The 10,792-nt window shown below is 64.7% G+C and overlaps 1 protein-coding gene across 1 annotated transcript; it reads right to left on the bottom strand.

Moving 5' to 3' along the window:
• Positions 1-2,495: 2,495 nt before the first annotated feature.
• GATD3A (glutamine amidotransferase like class 1 domain containing 3A) lies at positions 2,496-10,651 on the bottom strand. Its single transcript, XM_029938857.1, has 6 exons — positions 10,548-10,651; positions 9,232-9,345; positions 8,056-8,175; positions 5,556-5,648; positions 4,393-4,549; positions 2,496-3,285 (listed from the first exon to the last, which is right to left on the bottom strand). Exons 2-6 carry the CDS (start codon positions 9,279-9,281, stop codon positions 3,157-3,159), a joined length of 549 nt encoding a protein of 182 aa, XP_029794717.1. The 5' UTR covers positions 9,282-9,345; positions 10,548-10,651; the 3' UTR covers positions 2,496-3,156.
• Between the last annotated feature and the right edge of the window lie 141 nt (positions 10,652-10,792).

Raw genomic sequence — 10,792 nt, 5'->3', positions numbered from 1 at the left:
AGGAGACGACATGATGCCAACAGCCAGTCCCGGCAGAGGACATAACCGTCCTTCACACAAACGTGCCTGATAACAGAGGGTCAAACTACACGTGGCAGAAACGGGCAGACTGCGAGGAGAACAGCTGAATCCACCGTCACGGCTGGGGCTCCGACGGCCCGGCCCTGCCTCCGAGGAGGGCAGACCCGCCGCGGGAAATCCGTGAGGACACAGTCGAACCCGATGCCACCAGCCGGACGTCAGGCTCCTCCGGGGACCGCCGTGTCCCACAGCGGCACGGCACACGCTCCCCTCGAGCTCACGTGGAGCACTCAGCAAGGCACAGCACGTTCCAAGCCACGGACACAGCTCAACAAATACAGAATAACAGAAATCATACGATGTCTGTTCTCAGACCGCAGTGGAATTCAACCAGAAATCAGTAACTGAGACACAACTGAAGTTGGAGATTAGACAGCACACTTGTAAATAACATGTGGATCAAAGGAGTCTCAAGAGAGAGTTAAAAATACTTAGAAATAACTGAAAATCTGAACTTAATCAAGATGTGTGGAGACACCAAAAGCAGACCTCCGAGAGAAACTTACGGCGAGGGGCGTCCGGGCGCCACCACGGCCCTGTCGCGGGTGCCAGCCACGTTACCGGTACCCTGGGCCGCTCCACGCCCGTGCTGCCCTTGAACTAACCCTCGGGCCACTCCCCTGGGGGGGGTCCACCTGAACCTGTTCTCACACCGCCGGCCACCTCACAGTCACCTGTCCCCCTGCCCCTGGGGCACCGGCAATGAGAGATGACTGCACCCCTTGCTTCTGGTCCGCTGGGGCCACGCTCCGGAGCATCAGACGCTGGGATTTATTTCCAGAGCACGGGCCCCCTCCCACGGCGGCCGCACAGGCCAGGGGGACAGGTGTGAGGCCACACACTGGCGGGCACCGAGACTCCCTGCTGCGGCGGGATTTTAGGAGGAAAGATGCACACGTGCCCTTCTTAACTGGGTGATCAGGTCCTTGGCGTCCTTGAGAAGGAAAAGGGCGGCAGCGGCACGATGCCACCATGGAGCGGGTCCTCGGGGACCTCCCTCGCACTGCCCTGCAGAGCGGCTGAAGTCACACACACGGCCTCCAGACAAATGGACACAACAGGTAACAGGAAAAAGCCTTCCTGAGCCAGAATGAGGTTCTCTTCAGGACAACGCCACACCCCAGGCAGGCGGGGACGGGCCTGCCCCGACACCAGGGGCCCCTTGAAGACGAAAGGCCAATGGGAGCAAACAGGTGCAGCCAGATGTACCAGCAGCTCCAGTGAGAAACTCAACACGAGCTTCGCGGAACCGGACGGCCGGAAGCCCTGGGGACATCAGGGAGACGCCAGATACTGCCTCGGGCCGCACCATCCACGTGTGGCGGGGGGAGGGGCACAGATGAGGCCTGCCAGGCCAAGTGCCGCATGGGCTGGGGGTGGCCAGGGTGCGCCGCGCTAGCTGGACCTTACCCACCAAAGCCAAGCTCGAAACATCCCTGCAACCCGGAGGCCTCACCCCTGGAGCTGAGCCGGGGTCTGGCACCCGGATGGAGCTCTGCACGAGCCCCGAGCCCCAGCGTGGATGTGACATGCGCCAAAACACCGACAAGGACATTTGTGAAGGCGGCGCTCACTCAGGCGCCATGGGAAAGCCCCGGTGGAAGCAAGACAGCAGGAAACAGGTCCCATCTGGGACCATGTCCACCGAGGAAAGCCTGTGCAGGGGGCCGAGATGTATCGTCCCTGGTGGTGGTGGCGGTGGCAGGGGTGGGAGGGTGGCAAGGACGGGTCTCTGGTTCCACAGCTGCGTCCGCCTTGTGACAGCTCCCCGAGCTGTCCGCGGGTGGCCCAGGCGCCCTGCCCTACGTGCACACCCGCATCTACGCAACAAGGGTCTCAACAGACAAGTCTCTTAAGAGGGAGGCAGTCATCGTAGGTGACCTGGCCTGGGACGCCCCGGGAGCTGCAGGGCGAGGATGGCCCTGGGCAGTGTGGCTGGTGCCCGCGGGTGTGCCCAGGGGGCTCCTGCTTCAGGCCACCGGAGAACAAAGTTCTCAGGAGGAGGGGCCACAACGCTGAGGCCGGCCAGCCGGCAGGTGAGCTGGGGGCCGGGCATGGCATCAGGCGTCACTGCCCTGTCCACGAGCCCTGCTCCCATGCCCCCCCAGGCCCGGAAAACCACCAGAGAGTGGGGGGGGGGCCGGGCCTCGGCACCCCGTGCCCACGCCGGCACCAACACGGTTCAGCGTGGACTGGGCTGCACTACGGCTCGCTACGCTGAACCTGGCAGCTTTCTCAAAACCAAATGCAGCACGCACGGACGCCCTGGCATCTGCATGGGGGGCACCCTCCCGGGGGTCACAGGAGGCGGACGGGAAGGAGGGATGTGCCACGGGGGGTACAGCCTGACCTGCACTGGGTCCCCCGTCAGTGTTTCTCCCCAAAACAGAAGCGCACACACACACAGACACAGGCTGGTGCGCCTACAAGATGCTTTATTGCCCCTGCTCCGTGCGTCTCGCTCTGGCTGTGCTTGCAGCCCGGGATGGACGCGACGGTACCCCAACCCCCGCGGGCCCACCACACACTCACACACACACACACGCCCGTGCGTGCGGGCCGCCACCCCCTCCCGTCCTTTCTGGAAGCTAGCGCCCTCGTCTGTGCTCCCGCGTGCCAGCTCGGGGATGCACGGCCGTCCCGATGTCCGCTTGGAAAGGCCGTCCGTCCCCCTGGCCTCCGGTGAACCCGCATGTCCTTTCAGTACGTGTGACTCCAAAGCAGAGAGCCCCCGATTGCCCAGGGAGACGGTAACGTGGCTCCTAATTACTAGACCCATAAACTTAAAAATTCTTCCCCCCCGAAACAGCAGGTACCCTGCAGCCGGCCAAAGCTAAGACGGTGGGCTGTGCCCCCCGATTCCCTCCCTGAAAAAGCAGGTCCCGTCTTAATCTCTGGCAGCCAGAGGCTCCTCGCGCCCGCCAGCCTCCGCCCCGAGGGCTGCTGCTGCCCCCGGGACCCCTCTTCAGACCGGAAACACCTGCAGGTGTGAGCAGACGTGTCCTGCCCAAGGACAGCAGCCAGGAAGCAGGCCACCAGCTCCACCTGGTGGAGGAGGCGGGGCCCGCGGCGCCGTCACTTCCCACAGAGCTCCAGCACCTTCTTCACCATGACCCCGATCCCGTCGTGGATGTGGTGGAGCGCCGTCTCGCACATGAAGGCCGGGGTCGTGACCACCTTGTTCTTCTGGTCCACGTGAGCTTCGTGCACGGAGTTACGGAAAAACACCACCGGGCAAGGACAAGCGGGTCGCGGATGTGAAGCCTCCCCTCCCCCAAGCGGGCTCCCCATCCTTCTCAACGGAGCTCTAAACGGGGGTCGTTCCGCTGCAGGGCCGCGGGCAGGGCCTCGTCCGGTACTGCCCTGCTCCCGACCTCCGCCCCCTCAGGCCTGGGCCGCACACACGGGCGCGCCGGCGTCCCCCCGCAACTGCAACTCCTCCCCACCCAGACACCAGAACAGAGAGCGCCCCAGTGCCCGCCTCGGAAGGCCATCTAGCCCGGGACCCTCTCTCGACACAAGCCCGGCTCTTGCCCTGGTCAGGCAGGCACCAAGCAGTGATGGGACTGGCCCTGCGTCCTCCGTAAAACGTGTTCTCCTGGACCCGCTCTGAAGGCCCCTGGGCCACCTCCACCGAAGCCGGTGAGCGGGCCACTCTGTGCAGGAGGGGGATGGACACTTAGCCCAAAACCGTCCGTAAGCCAAACAGCCCTCCCGGGAGACCAGCGCACCTTCAAGACAGACACCCAGGGTCACAGTGCTGTCTCCAGCACCTTCTGGGACACTGTGCCGCTCTGTTCCTCTGGTCTGGGGCCAGCTGTGGACCTGGATGGTGGTGGGCCCGGCCCCGAGGCTCTGTGCCCACAGCTCGGGCACCCATGGGAGGACCAGGGGCCACTGAGGCCACGGGGCCGGCTCCCGTCCACATCACCCTGGGGGACTTCCACCAAAGCCAGGAAACCCCCCGGGACTTCTCCTACCCGCAGCCTCCACCCCAGCCCGGGGCCCGGTCCCCCCACTGGCAGGCAGCTCCCAGCCTCCAGCCAGAAGTCTTCCCCGCGGAGCCTGAGGCTGACCGCTGGCCAGGCAGGCCAGTGTGCCTGGGGTGTGCCGGACCCGGCCCGCACCTAGCAGGCCAGGGGACGGATGCGTCAAGGCCTTGGGCCCTATGCCCCTCACGTATGTGCTCCCAGACCCCCCCCAGCAGTGCTGCCCCTGGTTCAAGAGGCGGCCTGCCTGGCAAAGCCCCTGAGGCCAGAGGAGGGGTCCTCAGCACCATACTCCACCGCCCTCGGCTGTCACAAAGGATATGGTCACTCCCTTCACACAGTGCTTGGCGCCCAGGGCTTTGATGGCCTCCGCAGTCCCCGCATAGGGCCACTTGCCACCTTCCTCCTGCTCGTGGCCCACGGTGACCTCGACGCCACGGAGCACTTTGGCTGCAAGGACGGGAGCGATGCAGCACAAGCTGAAAAGTGAAGGCCAGGGTCAGCTCTGGGCGCATGAGGAGACGCCAGGCCAGGGTCGGCCCCGGGCGCACGAGGAGACGCCGGGCCAGGGTCGGCCCCGGGCGCACGAGGAGACGCCGGGCCAGGGGGCGCGGCGAGGCACGAAGACCCTCACTGACCTTGAGAACGAGCACAGACACTGGCCAGAGCGCCTGGCAGCTGAGAGGTGGCGCCCGGGCCACCCCGTGGTCAGGAGCAAGGGTGTCACACGTGACATGAACTCCACTCCCCAAGGGGTGCAGGCAGGAGGCGCTCCGGACCAGTAGCTCCTGAGCCCGGTGGCTTGGCCCACACCTGACCTCCGGGCCCAGACCCCACGCCGGCACCCTGCCCACGTCACTGTGCGCTCGGCGGACACAGGTGGCATCCACCACAACAGCTACAGGCCAGGCCACCCCATCGTGTGGCTGTCGGGCACTGCCCTCCCCTCGCTCGGGGTCCACAACCCTCCCAGCTGCCGCCCAGACCTCTCTGGGCCGCCGTGTTCCCGGGGCCTCTCCGCTGCCTCAGCTCCCACAGCACCTGCCGGGTTCTCCGCGCCGCCTCTAGAGACCCCGAGGAGAGGCCGCTAGGACAGGCCGCGGGCAAGTGTCGTTAGAACATACTGACGCAGTGTTCAAACCCCACAGCGACTACACAGACCGGGGTGAAGAGCCGGGCGTGCAAGCAGTACGCGGGCCCAGGGAAGGCAGCGAGAGTGGCATGACTGGCTCCAGCCTGCCCCGAGGGGGGACGGAAGGCAGAGGCTGGGAGAGGGGAACGAGCACTGGAAAAGGCTGGGGGTCAGGGACGGACTGACTGGGGAACCTTCTAGAAGCTCTCCTTCCTGTTAAGTCACCAAGAGCTCCTGACCTAAGCACACAACAGAATTTCCCAAGCTGGAGGGCGCCTCGAATGCCCCGTGAACCCCACAGTGAGTACGGGCTTTCGGGACGGCGCAGCCCTGCCCTCCACAGCCCTACGTACCCGATGGGCTTGCCGGCCGCGTGGAACTCCCTCAGGACGCGCTCCACGTCTGCGTGGACTCTGCAGTCCTTCCCGTCCACGGCGAACGTGCTCCTGGCGCGAGAAGAGGCCTCTCACAGCGGGGCGTCCGCCTCCCTGGGGAGCCCCCAGCCCTACCCCGCAGACGGGACAAGGGGCTCCGCTGAGTCCCCAGCCCCCGAGACCAACAGTTCGTACGATTCCAGCAAAGACGGCGGCCGAGGAGGGCGGCAGATACCGGAGCGAACCGAAGGCGACAGCGTGGGCCTGAAGCCAGTGACAGCCCCCCACTGACGAGGCGCAGGGAGATGAGACTCGGGGACGGCCCCCTCCTCCAGCCCGCGCTCTGGGAGGCGACTGGCCACGCCCACCGGCCCCCGAGGCACATGCTCTCTCAGGAGCCCCGTTTCCGGGCCGCCCGCTCTGCACACTGGCTCCGGTCCTGGGGGTCCAGGCAGCGTCACGGCCCTGGCGGGACAGCGGTGGGCGCGAGGGGGGTGTTCTCCTGAGGTGCTGCTGCGCTCTCGGGGTGCACGCAAACGCAGCGTTTCAAACACGTCACTGTGCCGCCGGACAGCTATCGAGGCAAAAGGCAGGACTGGAAGTGAGTGCCCGCCACGGCCGGACCGTCTGCCCCTGGGGTCTGCGCGTGCAGCTGGGGGGGGGGGGGGCGGGGGGCCGGTGCGCCACCACCACGCCGCCCCGTGTGTGACAGACACAAAGTTCAAAACACTGAGCTTACGACACCCCGACCTGCTTAGATTTCTAACACGACCACACGTGACGGCCCACACGAGAGGAGGCCGGTTCCCACCGTGAACCTGCGCCCCCAGCGAACTCGCCTGCTGCGTGCACCCTGCACAAGCACAGCGGCCACAGCCGCGGAGAGCAAGGACACGGGAGCCGGCCGGGCCTTCCGGAAAGGTCGGGAGAACAGGGCAGGTGGCCCTAAGCCACAGCTTCCCCGGGGAAGTGGGCTCAGACAGGAGCGCTGACCCAAGGCCACCACTTCCTGGAGTGCAGACACAGACCCACCAGCTGCCCAGCACGCCCCGTGTCTGCTTCGAGGTCACCTGACGGTGGGGCATCAGTTGTGCCAGGGACACAACCCCAGCAGGCCCCTGGAGGGGCCTCGTGCTTGAGGAGCTACAGTCAGAGAGGAGGCTCGGCCAGCAACACAGCGCCCTCCGTCACCCACTGCCCAGAGGTACATGAAGGGGGCGGTCCCCCGAAAGGCAGATTTTTGGAAGCAGACGGGAGTGAGGGGGAGGCAGTGCCACAGGGGCTGGGAGCGCGGGGCTGGGGTCTGGATGAAGGCCGCTCAAATGTCCGCAGGCAGAGGAGAGCGGCCAGGGCCAGTGTGTGCGGGGCGGGGGGCACCGGCCAGCCAAGCAAACAGGGCGAGGGCGGCAGTGAGCAGGGGGACCCGAGGTGCCCGGCCCTGGCGCTGCCACAAGGAGGGAAGGCTGGGGGAGAAGAGGAACCCGTCTTAGGCGGCAGCAGCTGACACAGACCCAACGGCTCAGCAAGGAAGCCCAAGGGGGGCGGTGCTGGCCGAGGCCGGGGGTCCCGGGTGAGGGAGCCGGTGGCACCGAGCGCCCATGCAGTCTGGGAGCGAAAGGGCATGGGGTGGGAAGCGAGAGCAGTGCACGGGCCCATCGGCAGGGGTTGGGAGAAAGGACTTGCAGCAGGGAGGCAGAGGGCAGGGCCCGGGCAGGGGAGGCCACCAAAGCTCCGGAACAGCCTTCAGCAGGAGGTGAGCGCTCCCTGTCCGGGGCCTTGGGCCTGGGACCGAGGAGCGGCCTCATCCCGGACTCAGGGAAAGGCTCCCCAGTTCGGTGATCTGTCCTTTCCACCAGAACACGCTCAGTCCAGGCCGTCACACCTGCCGCGTCGCGTGTTTGAACCCGAAACCACGGACGCGGCGGCCTCACGTCTCCCCACCCCCGGTGGCGGTGGTGAGGCCGCCTTGGAACGGAAGTGCCGGGCGGCGAGGCCAGTGCGCAGAGGGCTTCCGTGACGCGCACAGACAGCAAACAGAAACAGGATCTAAAACCCACAGGACGTCAGGCCGGAGTGGCCCTTGAGGCCGGTCCCGTTACCAGGGCGACAACCAGAGAGCAAAGCCCTCCATGGGGGCCCCGCATCTGAACGGCCACCAGAACAGCTGCCTCCGCGCGGCAAGGTCCATGAGACACATGGACACCAGTTCTGACGTGACACGTCCGGCTAGCACAGGCTCAGATCAGAGGAGCCCCCCGCCGCCCCGCAGCCGTGGCCCACACCAGGAGCATTCTGGGAGAAGTGGCAGGAAAAGTCACGTCTTGCTAAACTTGGATCCAGGCCCAAGCTACGGTGGTTCCTGTCAGCAGCTCCGTGCAGCCTCTGGGACCCGGGACCCCCGACAGCTGCTCACGTCCCCACCCCGGCCCCTGCCTCGCTGCAGGTGAAGAGCAGAACGACCCACAGACCCGACACGCACAGGTTTTTGGCAGCTCCGAAGCCCCCGGGGAAGATGGCAGCGTCGTGATGGGCCGCACTGAGCTGGGCCAGGTCGCTGATCTTGCCACGGGCGATCCTCGCGGACTCGGTCAGGACGTTCCTGGGAAAGGGCACAGGAGGGGTCTGAATGACGCCAGGTCCAGCCTGCAGCCTGCAGCACGGCGCAGGGCAGGAAGCGGCCTCGGGACCAGTCAGTACCTAGAAAAGGTGAAGTGGCCGCTCGGAGCACGTGCAGCTCTCAGAACGGGAGGCTGATGAAAGACAGAACAGAGCCGGGGAGGGTCAAGGCACCGCCCAGCGTGAGCACAGCCGGCCAGGTGCGGTGTCCCCTCCAGGCTGTGCAGCTGGGGGCTAGCGACCCAGACAGAGAAGGAAGGCGGGGTGCTGACACCAGCTCCCAGGAGGAAGAGCGCCCCTGTGTGAAGCCAGCTGGCAAGCGTGGCCGTCCCGAGCTGGAGTAAGGCGGCAGAAGGCAGGCTCCGAGGGCCAAGACCACTGCACATGCCTCACGGAGTCAGCTCGGAGACCTGGGGCCCAAGGAGGTGAGTGAGGCCGGAGACCACGCTGGGAGGCACGCCTAAATCTAATTTTTTTAAACGTTTATTTATTTTTGAGAGACAGAGAGAGACAAATCATTAGCAGGGGAGGGGCAAAGAAAGGGACACAGAATCAGAAACAGACCACGGGCTCTGAGCTGTCAGCACGGAGCCCACCGGCGGGGCTCGAACTCACGAACTATGAGATCATGACCTGAGCTAAAGTTGGACGCTTGACCGACTGAGCCGCCCAGGCGCCCCACAGATCTAAACAAAGGCAGGGGGCTGCCTGGTTGGCTCAGTCGGTAGAGCCTGTGACTCTTGATCTCAGAGTCATGAATTCAAGCCCCACTTAGGGCACAGTCAGTGCAAAAAACCACCACAAAAATGTAGGAGTTGATCAAAACAAAGCTAGGAGGAACTTAGCTGGAACTTTCTGTCCCTCCGCGGTTTGGTAGGCGACCACAGAACAGCCTGAGGACGGGGCTCTGAAGGACCGCGTTCAGAACTCAGAGCCCAGGCAGCGGCCCGGCCAGGACCCGGCCGTCCAGCACGCACGCTCACGGGGCGTTTCTATCCGGCCCGAGGCCACGTTCGAGGACAGAGGGGCAGGGTCATACCTGGTCTCGTTCTCAGAAGGCTGCCCCTTGGTGTGGTCAATCACGTGCATCTGAGGGACGTCAGGAGCGAAGATCTGGACCTCGGCCCCGCCGCGGCTCAAGTGAACCAGTACCCTGCATGGAGGAAAGTCCCACGACTCTGCCACACGCCCGACCCAGCCTCACCCGTTAGCGCATTTCCACGGCAGGGTTTTTGCAGAGCGCCCGGGGGAAGTCTCTCATGGACACTGTTTGCTTTGCAAACAGTTATGGGTGGCCTGCCGATGACCCAAATGGCCACAACCCGGATTCACTGTCCCTGAGCTCGCCCGCAGAGCGCCGGGGGTGCAGGGGCCGGTGACTCCACTGGTGTCACGGCCCCAAGGGCGGTCTTCTTCCACCGGCCAATCGCTGCAGCCCTCAAGGGTCTGACGGGGCTTTCGGTCATGACACTCGCTTGCTCTGCCACCTCTGCCATGACAGTCACAGGGCTGGGAGAGACATGAGGTCTGCCCGAGGGCTGTCCTGTGCCAGGCACAAGTCCAAACCCGTTCCAGACACGGGGCTCCCGCTGTCCCCCTTTCAGAGGAGCAGATGCATGGTGCTCCCTTGCAGAACCACACTGGTGCTCAGGTTCTGGTCCTTGTCACCTGCCAGGCTCTCTGCACAGGGCTCCCTGTCCACACTCCAGGCTCCCTCGTGCCCCTCGGGAAGCTCCCCTGGCCCTCTGCCCACCCATGTCCAGCGCCCACGCCAGCGCATGCAGGACGGGGAGGGCCTCGGGCTCCTCGGGGCACAGGGAGACGACTCTCCCCTCCCGGTCACTCCAGGTCTGAGGTCTACCAGTCCCGCTCACAGAAACCTTTCTTAACAAAATAACATGCTACTGAGCAACATGTGTCTACAGCTGAAGGTACCTTGTGACTCACAGCCTTCGTTTTAAACATTTTTTAAAGGTTTATTTTTTGAGACACAGCGTGAGCAGGAGAGAGGCAGAGAGGGAGAAAGATGGAGAATCCGAAGCAGCTCCAGGCTCTGAGATGTCAGCACAGAGCCCGATGCGGGGGCTTGAACCTACAAACTGTGAGGTCATAACCTGAGCTGAAGTCCGACACTTAACCGACTGAGCCCCCCAGGCGCTCATCACCTTAGAGTCAAGAAGACGCAGGCTGAGCTCAAAGGTAACCGGTGGGTGTTAAAAAGACACAAGAGTATGAAATGGCGAGCTCAGGTCAGGGTGACAACCCTACTTGGGGACTTACAGAACTTCTCTCGGGCTCCCTCTATGCACCTCCCCAGGGGACTCAGAAAAAGGCAAAGGGCCCCTGAGGGCTTACGCGGAGGCCTCGTGGAGCTCAGTCCCGTCATAGACTCCGCATCCCGACAGCACCTGCGGGGCGGGGAGGAGCGGGTCAAAGGGAGTCCACCTGGAGGCAGCCGGCGCGGGGACTTGCGTGGGGGAGGGAAGAAAAGGGGCGAATCTCGGTGGGGAGAGGACAGGGAGCCAGCAAGCAGCGGTGAAGGAGGGCTAGGGGGCCGGCCCAGGAAGGGGGGAGTGAGGAGGGCCGGACAGCGGGAGGAG

The sequence above is a fragment of the Suricata suricatta genome, chromosome 5, assembly GCF_006229205.1.
Source record: "Suricata suricatta isolate VVHF042 chromosome 5, meerkat_22Aug2017_6uvM2_HiC, whole genome shotgun sequence".
Classification (NCBI taxonomy): domain Eukaryota; kingdom Metazoa; phylum Chordata; class Mammalia; order Carnivora; family Herpestidae; genus Suricata; species Suricata suricatta.
The sequence above is the reverse complement of the archived record's forward strand: the minus strand, read 5'-3'. Positions and strand labels throughout refer to the sequence as shown.